The 16,788-nt window shown below is 32.4% G+C and overlaps 1 protein-coding gene across 1 annotated transcript in view; it reads left to right on the forward strand.

Annotated features, from left to right (window-relative positions):
* LOC138700462 (endothelin-converting enzyme 2-like) overlaps nt 1–16,788 on the forward strand; it is a 52,655-nt gene that overhangs the window by 14,849 nt on the left and 21,018 nt on the right. The window contains exons 4-7 of the mRNA XM_069827074.1: nt 8,411–8,455; nt 10,388–10,549; nt 12,552–12,635; nt 15,921–16,120. Coding sequence (XP_069683175.1) covers nt 8,411–8,455; nt 10,388–10,549; nt 12,552–12,635; nt 15,921–16,120 — 491 coding nt within the window. The remainder of the gene's footprint in view (nt 1–8,410; nt 8,456–10,387; nt 10,550–12,551; nt 12,636–15,920; nt 16,121–16,788) is intronic.

Genomic DNA, 16,788 nt, shown 5'->3' on the forward strand with positions numbered 1-16,788 from the left:
TTGACGTAGAACCACGTGTTTCTGCGCGCTGGTTATGGGAAGGGATGACTTGGGAATTGACTGTCACATAAAAATGCAACTCCCCTCGCCGCTACAAGGAAAACAAGGGGAAGGTAAGGAGCACAATGAGGAGACAAGATGTACAAAGGGAATAAAATGAGAACAAGGAAAAGATAAGGAGAACAAGGTAATAAAATGAGAACGAGTGAAAGACAAGGAGGACAAGGAAAAGACGAGGAGAACAAGGGGAAGACGAGGAGGACAATAAGAAAAAAGGAGAACAAGATAAATACGGGAAGAACAAGGGTAATAAAAGGAGAAATGAGAACAAGGGAAAGACAGAGAGAACAAGGGTGACAATATTAGAACGAGTGAAAGACGAGGAGAACAAGGGGAAGACGAGGAGGGCAATAAGAAAAAAGGAGAACGAGAAATACAGGAAGAACAAGTGAAAAACAAGTGTAATAAAAGGGAGAACAAGGGGAAGACGAGGAGGGCAATGAGAAAATAGGAGAACGAGAAATACAGGAAGAACAAGTGAAAAACAAGTGTAATAAAAGGGAGAACAAGGGGAAGACGAGGAGGGCAATGAGAAAATAGAACGAGAAATACAGGAAGAACAAGTGAAAAACAAGTGTAATAAAAGGGAGAACAAAGGAAAGACGAGGAGGACAAAAAGAAAACAAGGGGAACAAAAGAAATAGAAGAAAAACAAGGGGAATACAAGGAAAACAAGGGTAATAATAGAACAAGGAAAAGACGAGGACAGAAAGAATCAAGGGGAAGAACAGAAATAGAAGAAAAACAAGGGGAATACAAGGAAAACAAGGGTAATAAAAGGAGAACAAGGGAAAGACGAGGACAATAAGAAAACAAGGGGACAAGAGAAATAGAAGAAAAACAAGGGGAATATAAGGAAAACAAGGGTAATAAAAGGAGAACAAGGGAAAGACGAGAAGAACAATAAGAAAACAAGGGAAACAAGAGGAATAGAAGAAAAACGAGGGGAATACAAGGAAAACAAGTGTAATAAAAGGAGAACAAGGGAAAGACGAGGAGAACAATAAGAAAACAAGGGAAACAAGAGGAATAGAAGAAAAACGAGGGGAATACAAGGAAAACAAGGGTAATAAAAGGAGAACAAGGGAAAGACGAGGAGAACAATAAGAAAACAAGGGGAACAAGAGGAATAGAAGAAAAACGAGGGGAATACAAGGAAAACAAGGATAATAAAAGGAGAACAAGGGAAAGACGAGGAGGACAATAAGAAAACAAGGGGAACAAAAGAAATAGAAGAAAGACTAGGGGAATACAAGGAAAACAAGGGTAATAAAAGGAGAACAAGGGAAAGACAAGAGAAATAGAAGAAAAACAAGGGGAATACAAGGAAAACAAGGGTAATAATAGAACAAGGAAAAGACGAGGACAAAAAGAATCAAGGGGAAGAACAGAAATAGAAGAAAAACAAGGGGAATACAAGGAAAACAAGGGTAATAAAAGGAGAACAAGGGAAAGACAAGAGGAATAGAAGAAAAACGAGGGGAATACAAGGAAAACAAGGGTAATAAAAGGAGAACAAGGGAAAGACGAGGAGGACAATAAGAAAACAAGGGGAACAAAAGAAATAGAAGAAAGACAAGGGGAATACAAGGAAAACAAGGGTAATAAAAGGAGAACAAGGGAAAGACAAGAGAAATAGAAGAAAAACAAGGGGAATACAAGGAAAACAAGGGTAATAATAGAACAAGGAAAAGACGAGGACAAAAAGAATCAAGGGGAAGAACAGAAATAGAAGAAAAACAAGGGGAATACAAGGAAAACAAGGGTAATAAAAGGAGAACAAGGGAAAGACAAGAGAAATAGAAGAAAAACAAGGGGAATACATGGAAAACAAGGGTAATAAAAGGAGAACCAGGGAAAGACGAGGACAATAAGAAAACAAGGGGAACAAGAGAAATAGAAGAAAAACAAGGGGAATACAAGGAAAACAAGTGTAATAAAAAGGAGAACAAGGGAAAGACGAGGACAATAAGAAAACAATGGAGACAAGAGGAATAGAGGAAGAACAAGGGGAATAACAGGAGAACAAGGGCAATAAAAGAACTAGGGGAAGATAAGGAGAATAAGGGTAAGACGAGAATGCAAATCAAGTGCACCACACTATATAATAATTCCGAAATGGTCTTCATTGAACATACCTGGAGGCACCAAAAAAATTGTAAAATTAATTATGGTTTAAGTTCTGTAATGTGTAATATTTGCATTCTCCGTTATTTCAACGTCGAGAATGTCATATCAGATCGATAGTTCCTACACTGGAGCATATCGGGAAAGAACCAAGTGTGATATTAGTTGCGCCCACTTGTCAGGGTCTCTCCTCCACACCCCTCCGTAGGGATAAAAGCCGCGTACATGCTACAGGTGTTAGCGTGGAAGCTTATTGATCCAATTCTTCAATCATGTTTTCGTGCTCTTACATCAAATTCTTTCAATTTTGTATATGGTTTAATTAAAGTTGAATTAAGAAATATTACTAATTTAATTGCAAGCCTTTGTAATAGGTCTTCTATTCTAATATATTAGAATTACTCAAATTTTAGTTTTTTCATCCGAAAATCTAGTTGACCCGCCTTCGAATGATTCTTAACAGGGCATTGAAGATTTATTCACCTTCCAGAGATAAACCTAATAATAATGGCTCAGAATCTGGAACATGTGTCGACAAGTTACAAGTTTAACAGTCCTTCCAACAACAGTTCTTGAGACCTGTACCAGCACTAGACCACCGCGTTCGTTTGAAAACGGCCGACCGAACTATCTGATCAATCCTCGGTTGTGAAGAAGCCAGCCGCGAAATGATGCCTCGAGAGCATGTGAGAAGCTTAATATCAAAGACGGACATCTGACCTCAATCGAAATTTGGATAGCTACGGTTTTTTATACAATTTTTCACGCTCTTTCCAGTTATAGTGAAACCATACGCAAACTCTAACACTACATTTATAAAATAAATTGTTTTAAATATTACAAAGAACACTGCGAATTAAAAAATTGATTCTAGATCAAAACTCTGGAGACGACAGATGTTCGTCTTTGATATTAAGCTACTCATGTAATCGAGAATTCATAAACGACCGCTACGCTCGTGGATTTATCGGCAAATCTCAGACGTCTTGTGACATTACTGTAGATAATAATGTCGATTTAGAGCTCTTCTAAGTCTTCCTGAACAGTAACCCATGATTATTAATATAATAATAATAATAATAATAATAATAATAATAATAATAAATAATAGATACCGTTATTTCAACATCGAGAATGTCATATCAAATCGATAGTTCCTACACTAGAACATATCGGGAAAGAACCAATAATAATAATAATAATAATAATAATAATAATAATAATAATAATAATAATAATTAATAATAGATACCGTTATTTCAACATCGCGAATGTTATATCAAATCGATAGTTCCTACACTAGAGCATATCGGGAAAGAAACAATAATAATAATAATAATAATAATAATAATAATAATAATAAATAGATACCGTTATTTCAACATCGAGAATGTCATATCAAATCGATAGTTCCTACACTAGAGCATATCGGGAAAGAACCAATAATAATAATAATAATAATAATAATAATAATTATAATAATAATAATAATAACAATAATAGATACCATTATTTCAACATCGAGAATGTTATATCAAATCGATAGTTCCTACACTAGAGCATATCGGGAAAGAACCAATAATAATAATAATAATAATAATAATAATAATAATAATAATAATAATAATAATAATAATAATAATAATAATTTTAATAATAATAATAATAATAATTTTAATAATAATAATAATAATAATAATAATAAATAATAGATACCGTTATTTCAACATCGAGAATGTCATATCAAATCGATAGTTCCTACACTAGAGCATATCGGGAAAGAACCAATAATAATAATAATAATAATAATAATAATAATAATAATAATAATAATAATAATAATGATAATTTTAATAATAATAATAATAATAATAATAATAATAATTTTAATAATAATAATAATAATAATAATAAATAATAGATACCGTTATTTCAACATCGAGAATGTCATATCAAATCGATAGTTCCTACACTAGAGCATATCGGGAAAGAACCAATAATAATAATAATAATAATAATAATAATAATAATAATAATAATAATAATAATAATAATAATAATAATAATTTTAATAATAATAATAATAATAATAATAATAATAATAATAAATAATAGATACCGTTATTTCAACATCGAGAATGTCATATCAAATCGATAGTTCCTACACTAGAGCATATCGGGAAAGAACCAATAATAATAATAATAATTATTATTATTATTATTATTATTATTATTATTATTATAATCCATGGCGCTACAGCCCGTGAAGGGCCTAGACCGACCAGCCGGCTGCTGGCCTCACGCCCACATGCCGAAGCAGAGGTGGATGATCATCCAACCAGAATGGAGGTATCGTGTGGTTAGCACGATGATCCCCCCAGCCGTTATACCTGGTATTCGCCAACGGATTTCGCTACCTATCGTATCTCCCCAAGTGCATCACGATGCTGGGTGGGCACCGGTCCCATACACTGGCCGAAATTTCATGACAAAACTTCTTCCCCCATGAGGACTCGAACCAGCGCGCATTCCCTAACGCGAGTCCTAGGCTAATAATAATATTATAATTAGTATTATTATTATTATTATTAATATTATTATTAATATTTATTTATTCTGGCGAAGTTAAAGCTATCAAGCCTTCTCTTCCACTTAGAAACATAAGAAGTTGAATACAATAATATTCAGTTTATTCACTTTAACAGTCCTTTCTTTTCATCCTACGTTCCAAATGCATTTTATATAGAGAGTTTCCATAATTTATTTGGTGTAAATTTTTAGTAAGGGATATATTTATTGTTATTATATTTATTACTAGCCGTACCCGTGCGCTCCGCTGCACCCGTTAGAAATAAATATAAAGTAATTACATAATTAAAATAGGACATTTTATCCAGGGAACATTCGTGTTTGATAGAAGGATAAATCGTTTAATATGTTACTTCATTTAAATTGCATCCAAATAATTAAAATGCGATCATTTTGGTCCAGAGACACTCATTTGGTGCAATGACAATTCCTTTAACATGTTTGTTAATTTTTATTACATGCAACCATAGTTTAATGAACACTGACATCATTTAGATTCAATGTGTAAACTTTATATTATTTGCTATATCTTTCCATTGAATTATGGTAATAACTTAATTTTAACCCTTGTTTTCTACGTCTTCAGTAAATGGCGCTTGGCCCACTATGGTTCTGAACCCTTCAAATAACTCAAATTATATTATATAATATTACATATATTATATTATATCATATTATATTATATTATATTATATTATATTATTTTTTTTTTTTTTTTCTTTATTGTGCTAAAACAGCATGTTCCATTGCATACAATATTTGCAATACTACATGCTATGTTTATGTTACATATCCAAATTTAAAATAAATAAAAACCATCTACTCTACACAATATATGATCAACTAGCAACTACAAATCTTATACTTAAGCACATTACAAATGCACAACTAATCAATACATACAAACACACATTACACATCCACAACCAAACCATCCATGTACTATACAGAATCAATCCGCTCGCCAGCCACAAAGCTTATGCCCAAATGCATTATCAGAAATTTTTTTTTTTTTTTTTTTTTTTTTTACAAGTGTTGCAACACTACATACTATGTTTAATATATTTATATGCCACTCCTACGCTACATACACGTTCACAGTCATTCATCAACACACTACTGCAATAGACGGAGTCACACTTGAATTGCACATCACAGATCCACAATTTAAAATCTTATAATTGTATGCTTATTTGGATTCATGTTTACAAAGTGTTGTACTTATTTGTGTTCATGTTTATAATCTGTTAAAGTCTATTGATTGTATGAATGTTTTGAATTGTTTGTAGTATTTCAAAATGAGTTGATCTTGAGCAACTGGCCACTTTCCATGATTCATTACTATTTGATGTCTGAAGATGTCCCTCTGCTGCTGAAGTTTTCTACACCTGTATATTACGTGATCCACAGTTTGGGCCTCTTGAAGACAGGAGCATGTGGCATCATTTATTATCCTAAATCTTTGGAGATAGGATTTTAGTATGCCGTGTCCAGTTACCATAGCTGCAATTGAAGGCGTCATTATTATCCTACTCTGTCTTAATCTCTGTCGAATCGATGGGAAGAAGGTCCTGCAGACAGCCCCTTTGGTCGCACTAGTCCATTCTTCCTGCCATTTTGCTAATCCTTCTTCTCTGATCTCTCCAATAATAGCAGTTTTGGGTTTTTTAGTGTATATTAATTCTCTATATTCTTCTGCTGCTGCTTTCTTGGCTAGCTTGTCTGCCATCTCGTTCCCAGGAATTCCCACATGGGCTTTAATCCATCCAAAATGAATTTGCCAATGGAGATCCTGGAGTCTCTTAACTTGGTTTCTGATTAGTTCTATTATATAGCTATGGTTGCGGCTGTTCCTGAGTAGAGCTATAGTGATTTGGCTATCTGTGAAAACTGCCACTGTTCTTTCCTCTGGTATGATATTTAGTCTATTAAGTTCTTCTATAGCTTTTAAGATGGCCATCTGTTCCGCCTGATTATTTGAACAGTCACTGTGAAGTCTGTTTTTCATGGTGTGAATTAATGTGCCCTGTTTGTAAAATGCGGCTGCTGCTCCCACTTTCTCTTGAATTTTGCTTCCATCTGTGTATATTTCCACAGCATATGTGAAAGAATTCTTCACTTCACCTATTGTTATCCTGTCAGCTGGATGTGGCCAGTATCTTACTTGAAGTGGTCTGTCGTAATCTTCAGGGTCTTCATTGCTTTCGTGCGTTGCTTGATAGATTTTCACAGATTCTGCTATGCTTATACCTATAGGTCTAACTCCGGCAACGACACAAGATGCTTCAAAGGACAGTGTTCTATGAGCTTTGGCTATTTTGATATTCATTATTCTCTGTACTCTTTGTAGTTTATTTAGATTCTTCTGTTTTTGCAGGGCTTCACTCCAAACTGAGCACCCGTATGTCAGCATCGGTATTATTGCTCCTTTATAGATAATTTTCAAAGCACGATGTCCTAAACCCCATTGTAGTTTCGCTGTTCTACTCAGCATATTTACGAATTGAGTTGTTTTCTCTGTTATTTTATCAATGTGTTTCCCAAAGTTGAATTTTGTGTCGAAATAAATTCCTAAATACTTCAGTTCTGTAACTTGTTCAAGTGTCTTGTGATTTAGATATATTTTAGTGTTCTCAGCGTGATCTTTCCTCTTATATTATTTATATTATATTATATTATATTATATTATATTATATTATATTATATTATATTATATTATATTATATTATATTATATTGCATTGCATTGCATTATATTATATTATATTATATTATATTATATTATATTATATTATATTATATTATATTATATTATATTATATTATATTATATTATATTATATTATATTATATTATATTATATTATATTATATTATATTATATCAGAAGTTACTGTAATAACATTATAGCATTATGTCCATCTAGAGAAACTACACTTTCCAATGGTGAAATAATAATTAATTATACAAATCGGTTAATTTAGCTTCCGATATTACTTCATACAAACACAGAAACATTCTCTGTAGGCTATCTTTCATAGCTTTCGATTGTTGCTGTCCAAGGCCCCTTATAGACGAAGTCATTTGTTTTTTAATTCATTACACGGCCTTAGATGGCAGTTATTTTAATTTTAAAACTCATTTATCTCATTAAATATCAGTCCTATCAAACTTTTTCAAGGAATAAAACTTATCGGAAATTATTTTTAAAAAAACTTTTGTTATGTAACATTTTTCACAAAAATCAATAATAAGCGAGATATTTCGATTTATTTAATTCAGGCCCCCTTATAAGCCCCCCTTTTAAATAATGTATTTTGAATGCCATATAGCCTAAAATCTACGTTACAACGAACTTAATTTATATTCCAATTTTCATCGAAATCCGTTCAGCCATTATCACGTGAAAAGGTAACAAACATACAGACAGACAGACATACAAACAAAAATTTCAAAAAAACGATTTTCAGTTTCAGGGTCGTTAAGTATATATGTTAGGACCAATTACTTTTGGAAAATCGAAATTACCAGAAAAATTTCGGCTACAGATTTATTATTAGTATAGATTTTGGTATTTTTAAATATAATAGTAAGACAATTTGTTCTTGTACTAATATCTCTTCATTTCTTGCCGCAGGGAAAGGGAAGCCATCTTGCAACTCTCAAAAATGCATTGAATCAGGTAGGTTAATTATTTATTTATTTATTTTTATTGTAGGCTTAAGTATAATCTTTTTCGAATAAGCACAAATTGGTACTCTCACAAATCTTCAAACCACAAAAATTTTTAGTGCAATAAGTTGTTTATCATTTAATATAATAAAGAATACAAGTTTCACAATACAGCAATTTTATTTTTGTTTGAAGAATTCTTACAATATTTCCAAAATAATCGTACTATATCTTGTATAAAAGTTTATGTAATACTAGCATTGAAACACGCTTGTTATTGCTTTATAAATCGTGTACAATTGGCCTAATTCGGCCCTGATGCCAGAAAAGGTTACCTAGCAACTAGTATACCATGACGTCATCACCGCCTTCATAACAAAATTTTATAAAACGTACCTGTAAGAAAATCTTAAAAACAACAACAAAATAACATCGTCTTAGAAACGCTTACTTAGCAACTATCCAATATGTTACGTCATATCCAATACTCATAACATTATATTTTGTAAATTTATAATAATTTCTTTTACATATTTTATTGCTAGAATAGCATAAAACGTTGTATGTAACACGTGTATAATCTTCATTATACACACTCGTGTAGACATGCATCCACAAATAATTTAAATGTATATGTGGAATGAGATTCTCAAAATAGTTTTCGTTTATATTTTTAATATATTCGAAATTCCTTGTACTGAATATTTAAAATATGGTATACACAATAGCAGAAAATATTCAATAAATGCAAAAAAAAAAAAAAAGCGAAATAAGGCTATAACCCTTCAAATTGGAAACGGAAGCTAAAACAGGCAAAAAAAAAAAGTAAAATATTTGGAAATATGTTTTTCCCTATTAAACTCTTTCGTATATTTACTCAGTTAAAAAAAAATGGATTTTGCCTAACTTTCGGGCTGTACTTATGGGGAGAGGTTCTAATTCTGGCAAACGTAATGTGAAGTTTTTATGAATACAGAACTTCTCAAAGATTCAGAAATACGGATAGGTTTGTATTCGTATAATATTATATACCCAAAGGTATATTATTATTATTATTATTATTATTATTATTATTATTATTATTATTATTATTATTATCATTACTATTGTTATTACTAATATTATTGTTATTATTATTATTACTATTATTATTGTTATTATTATTATTAATATTATTATTATTTTATTACTATCATTATTATTTTATTACTATTATTATTATTTTATTACTATTATTATTTTATTACTATTATTATTATTATTATTTTATTACTATTACTGTTATTATTATTATTATTATTATTATTATTATTTATATGCATATTCATTTTTAACTTCGTTTGTGTTGTTTTTAGCTTTTCTGTATGATGTATTTTTGTAATTATCTATTCATTTTGTCATTATTGTTTATTTGTATTGGCTCTATTTTAATAATTATTTGTATGCACTGTGTCTTATATTATTCCAGTCTTCATTTATATGATTTCATTAATTCATTTTTTAATTCATTTGTAATTCTTTTCATTTAATTGCCATTATTTTAATTATCTCACTTACTAATTTTAATAATTATTTGTGCTATTTATTTTGTTGCATTTGGTCAATGATTAATGTTGACCATTATATTGATTGTATTTCATCTCACTGCCATTTTCTATCATTCATTCTCATCATCATTTGTTGTTTTGTTTTGTTCTGTATCTTGTGCTAAACTGTAATTGGCCTAGTGCTGTTGTTTTGCAAGTTAATATTCTAAATAAATAAATAAATAAATAAAATTACTATTATTGTTATTACTATATTTATTACTATTAATATTATTACTACTACTACTACTACTACTACTACTACTACTACTACTACTACTGCTGCTGCTTCTTTCAGACGATGTTTTATTTTATCCTTTCTCACCGCTGTCTGTGTTTGTGACACATTTTTTCAGCTTTCACCTTCCTGGAAAGTATGAACAGATCCGTTGATCCGTGCGAAGATTTCTATGAGTTTGCCTGTGGAAACTTCCCCAAAAACCACCCTGTTAAGGAGGGATATAGTATGAACGACTGGTCTGTCGAGATCACAGACAAGTTACTGAGAAGCTACAAAGGTGAGACGAATCCTCCGTTAAATACAGAAATTAAAATTGGTTTAAGAACTAAAATCAGAAATGTTAATGCATACAACTTCAAGAAAATGCAGTATTAGCTAACCAAATGAAACCATCACTTTGTCGCTAGGAGCGTTTCCGTGACGTCTGTATAAAATATATTTCGGAATATGTATGATAAGAACTTTCTTCTGTTAAATTTTAACGTACCTTGTTAACATGTTTCGACCTATTTTGGGTCATCTTCAGAACTGGTGGTTGTTGGTCTTGGCGCCTCTTGTTTCCTGTGTGGGTGAGTTCGTAGTGTAGAGTCAAAGAGTGTATGTGTTTTGAAATTGAGTTGTGTGTTGAGAATATCGTTGGGGTGTGTTTTCGTGTGTTTGTATATTTCATATTGTTCTAGTGTGTTTAGTTTCTGGCTTTTTGGTTGGATGTGCAGTATTTCCACGTCTGTGTTGATGTATCTGTGGGAGTGGTTAGCATTTGTGATGTGTTCTGCATATGTGGAGGTGTTTTGTAATTTTGTTATGGCTGTGATGTGTTCTTTGTAACGTGTTTGAAACGATCTGCCTGTCTGTCCTATGTAGAAGTTGTTGCAGGTGTTACATTTGAGTTTGTAAACGCCTGTGTGGTTGTATTTGTTTGTTTGTGTTGTTTGTGTGTTGAGATGTTTTTGTAGAGTGTTATTTATTCTGTATGCGATATTGTAATTTAATTTCTTGAATGAGGTTGCAATTTTGTGTGTGTTTTTGTTTTCTTATGTTAGTGTGATGTATTTTTTGTGTTCTTGTGTTTGTGTTGTATTCTTCTGTTTTTTGTGGTTTTGTTTTGTCTTACGTATTATGTTGTCTATGTTAGGGTTGTATCCGTTTTCTTGTGCTATGTATTTGATTGTGTTTAGCTCTTCGTTGTAATCCTGTTGGTTCATTGGTATGTTGAGTAGTCTGTGTACCATTGTTCGGAATGCAACTTGTTTGTGTTGTATTGAGTGGTTGGATATGTTGTGTAGGTGTGTGTTGTTGTTGTTGTTGTGGGTTTTCTGTATACTTTGAATGTGTGTTTATTGTCTACTTTTGTTATTGTGAAGTCTAAAAAATTTATGGATTTGTTGTTTTCACTTTCTAATGTGTAGTGTAGCTTTGGGTGTATTTTGTTTATGTGTTGATGTAGGTTTTGCATCTGTCTTTTGTTTCCTTTGTATAGTATTAGTATGTCATCTACGTATCTGTGCCAATATATGTTGTCTGCGTGTTTGTTGTTGTCTATGTTTAGTATGTATGTCTGTTCTATGTGGTGCAAGAATATTTCTGCTAGTATGCTGGAAATGGGTGATCCCATGGGTAGACCTTCTGTTTGAGTGTAATATTTGTTATTGTATGTGAAGTAGTTTTGTTTTGTGATGATGTCTGTGGTGTGGATGATTTCTTTGATTTGTTCTTGTGGTGTGTTGTTGTAATCAAAATGTATAAAATATATTTTTTTAATATGATTTCAAAACTATTAGCCCTAATGGCACTAAATTTTGTACGGATGATAGTATTGTAGGCATGTCTATGTAGTTTAAAATTAATAAATTTGTAATTAATATTGTAGAAGTTTTAAAAATCACATACATAACCCCTTAAGATTGATTGAACAAAACTTTATCATTACATGACAACTTTCTATCGGTGTGAGCACCAACATGAGAAATCTGTAACCGTGCATATTCTTGGTCACTCTGCCCACTACAGTTAACAAAGAACACGTTGTGTTTTAGTTTATTGCGTTGGTGCGTAAAAACAATGAAATTCTCTTCTTGCCATAGCAAAGTTTTTACTTTTTTCTTTTTAATTCTACATCGAAGTTCAATCTGTTTGTTTAAAGACAATTAAATGTATATTAAATTATTAAATTAAGTTGATACAAAATGAGAAATGTAATGTATATAGCAAATCATAAACTAATAACAATATATTTCAGTTGAACTAAAGTTTTTAGCGCTGTCATATTTTTCCTTCAGACTATCTGGAAGAAGAACCTTTGGAAACGGAACCAAATTTAGTACGGCAAGCCAAGATCTTCTTCAAAGCGTGTGAAGACGAAGGTAAGTGCCTTCCATGCGTTCTCTTTAGCCATTGTTCACCATTTTGCCAACGGATCCAAAGCTTAAAATCGGTACTATGTAATTTCTTAGAAAGGATGGAAGGAATTCTGAGGGTCCTATGTCGTACATTTGCTTCGCTTAAGGGGTTAGGTACAGCTTACAGCAGTACAATTTTTGGAAATATTAAACATTTTTTTTTCCTCCATTACTGTATCCTGTACAATAATAAAAATTGGTATGTATAAAACACTGTCCTTCTGCTACAACAAAAAAATATTTATGCTCGACCATGCCGAAATGTAGTAATTATACACCTGGTAGTAGCCCTTTAATGCACCTCATTAAAGTACACCTATTAATTATAATTCAATTGTTCAGTCAATGAGAAATCACCATTGTACCATTATGAAACCGCAAGTATCGATTATTCTCGGATATGCAATCGTAAGACAATTAGCGAAAAGTCACGGAGGCTGGAAATCCAATACTGTCGCAGAAGGTTATGTTCTGTTACTATAATAATTAGTGTTAATTGTAAATAATATTCAAATAAATTCAATTTGTCATCTCGTTTTTCAATTCTAAATCAATTTCCAGGTTATGTCAAACCTAATGTTCATGTTATTCTCTAGATTATATCAAGGTCAATGACACATTCGTTCCTCGGAAAAAATCAATACTTTCGCGTCTGCGCACATCTCACAATTCAGGTCAGTTCCGCTCTTCACTTACATAACCATAACATGAATACTTATGAATAATTTCAAGTTAGATATATGGTCGAGCATAAAAAGTCGTATGAAACTTGGATATAATGGTAATTAAGACGCTCGTATGAAAATTATGAAACTCGCTTGCGCTCGTTTCATAAACAAACATACTCGCGTCTTAATTACTGCCATTATAGGTTCGTACAAAACGGTGGCAGTTTACTTTGCAGTGATGAAGCGCTTCCCTCATAACTCAAAAACTTGTTAACTTTTTCATGTTCTCTCTCTTTTATTTTATTCCTGAAACTTATGTTTAAAATATCATGCTCTTTCAAGTACATTCCTTAATGAATAATATTTTTTTTTATTTTATATTAGAAGAAAATACTGAAATTTGACAATTTCTTTAAATGAATTTATTTTTTATCAGACAATCTATCAAATGTAGAGAAGTGATCTTGCATCATATTGTAGATATGACATGCATAAATACACACAAAAAATTGCATCACAATGTTTGGTAGTTTTTTAGTTATGCAGCAAACGCTTCGTCACTCCACACTGAACTGAATTTTGAAAAAAAAAAAATGTAAATAATTTTTTTAAATCGTAGAAATGTTTTTTTCATATAGCAGAAGGACTGTATTTTACACATACTAATTTTCATTATTGTACAAGATACAGTAATGGAGGAAAAAAAATGTTGAATATTTCCAAAATTTTACTGCTGTAAGCTGTACCGGTACCTAACCCCTTAAGGGACACTAGAACTGAGATTTGGGCAAAATCGCAGAAATAAATATTTTTGTTCTTTTTAAGTAAATATTTAAATTATATATTTATTTAACATTTGTCCTATATTTACTCTCCGCTCGCCATTTTGAGAGATCTGGCGCCAGTATTTAAAATGCTACAATCACTAAAAATTACGTTTTCTCAAAATACTGAGATACCCGGCCCCGGAACAATTTTTCCTTGAAATTATTCAAACCTGCTACTACCTGAAAGCCAGATTTGCATAATACATTCGTTACTGGAGGTACGTTAACAGAAAGCCACAATTTAAGTCACACAGTATTTGTGTGCACTCAGATTTGAGTTCTGGCTTCTTGTCAGCTCATGTGAGTTGTGTGGATACAAAGAAAAATTGTGACGGTGTCGTGTATAGTTCCTCAGTCGGTAGAGCATTCGCGCGCTAAGCGAAGGGTCCCGGGATCGATACCCGGCCCCGGAACAATTTTTCCTTGAAATTATTCAAAAACACTCGTTATAGGTCTCGCAAACACGGATTACCGACGGAGGGAATGCGAATCAAACACTGCGATAAGGAAGAGCGGGCGAGAGGAAAGGTCACGAGATAACTTGAATGAAATTCAAGAGTACAGTCGGAAGAGAAATGACATCGATAGAATCAGCCTTGCATTGTGATGGTTACATTACGACTTCAGTTTGTTCCATTGCATGTGAATACGTGTCTTGTATCGCACGGTATTATTATTTCATTCGTAAACATATGTTGCGCGTTTAATTAGCTTCGAATTTTTCTCTTGCTACGTTCTTTATTTTCACAGCGATGTCCTCATTTGTTCATCTTCTTGGAAGAGACAGTACTTCCATCGGCTCGCACCTCTCCCCCCTCGGCGTGCCTACATACACACGTCAAAACAGACAGCAACGCCACCATTAGTTTTCAGTAATCGTTTCCTCCGCGAGCTATAATACCTAACGTACTGTATTTTGATTAAACAAAAACCTAATATAAATTATGAAACTCAAAATTGCGATATTTCCTAGTTAACGTAAATGGATGAACTACTTTTCTTCCCTCCTATACCTAGTAAAGCGATTTGTTTGTATTTTACGCCAGTATCATCGAACTCCGGTCGTGGAAGGGGGTAGCAAACGGTGTTTCCGGTTCTCAACCGTTAATCCAAAGATATAGCCAGGTTAATATTAAAATTATTAGTAAAAATAAAATGATGTCCCTGTACTTCAGTTTGAGTCGGCTAAGTAGCAGCAAAAATCAGAAACAAAAACATGATTCAAGGCACACAATGCTCAAGATATAACAGTCTCCCCTATTACTTTTTAATAACTTTTGAGAGAGGAACAGAGATTGAGGGTGTTTGAGAATAAGGTTCTTAGGAAAATATTTGGGGCTAAGAGGGATGAAGTTACAGGAGAATGGAGAAAGTCACACAACGCAGAGCTGCACGCATTGTATTCTTCACCTGACATAATTAGGAACATTAAATCCAGACGTTTGAGATGGGCAGGACATGTAGCACGTATGGGCGAATCCAGAAATGCATATAGAGTGTCAGTTGGGAGGCCGGAGAGAAAAAGACCTTTGGTGAGGCCGAGACGTAGGTGGGAAGATAATATTAAAATGGATCTGACGGAGGTGAGATATGATGATAGAGACAGGATTAATCTTGCTCAGGATAGGGACCAATGGCGGGTTTATGTGAGTGCGGTAATGAACCTCCAAGTTCCTTAAAAGCCAGTAAGTAACATTGGATGTTTCATTGACTGCAAGCTGACCTTATTCATTACGAACGTTTCTTTGCTACAGAGAATCTGGAGAAATTAGGCTTACAACCTATGCTGGACGTGTTGGGCCGTGTGAGTTTACCGACACAGATTCCTGACAGCCAGACATCTGCCGGCTGGGATATCGCCACCACACTGGCTCGAATACAACGAACGTTGAAAATCATGAGTTTGGTTGTCAAACTTAATGAGGAGGAAGAAGACGGAAACGAATACTTAAAGGTGGGCACATGCAACTGTCTTGATACACATACGTTCTTTAATATTCTTCATATCCATATTTAAAAAAGCTAACTGGTAATTTCATAGAAACGGACTACTAAATTCCAGCTGCTGTGATATGCGTCGTAAAAACTGGTGGTTTTGTGTGGGACGATGTCGTAACTGATGTCATAGGAAGTTCGTACCAAAACATTACCTTCAGGCATATACAGCAGGTCTATTGCACTGGCGTACTACACTCTGTTCATATAAACAACTCAAAATATATCCGCAACTAATGATGGACGACTTGAGTCGTTACATTACAGTAATATGCACAGCAGAGAAGCAATTTAATTATGTACTAACGTTCGCAGTGAAGCTGTGCAGTTTAATGACTGGTTTTCAACATGAAAGAAGTTAAATCCTCCATTCACAAGATATTTATTTATTTATTTATTTATTTATTTATTTATTTATTTATTTATTTATTTATTTATTTATTTATTTATTTATTTATTTATTTATTTATTTATTTATTTATTTATTTATTTATTTATTTATTTATTTATTTACTTATTTATTTATTTATTTACTTATTAGTTGTTTATTTATTTATTTATTTGTTTTGTTTTCTTTTGTTTTTAATTATCTGATTTGTTTTGTTTGTTTAATTTTTTATTTATTTA

Source organism: Periplaneta americana, chromosome 5 (assembly GCF_040183065.1).
Source record: "Periplaneta americana isolate PAMFEO1 chromosome 5, P.americana_PAMFEO1_priV1, whole genome shotgun sequence".
Classification (NCBI taxonomy): domain Eukaryota; kingdom Metazoa; phylum Arthropoda; class Insecta; order Blattodea; family Blattidae; genus Periplaneta; species Periplaneta americana.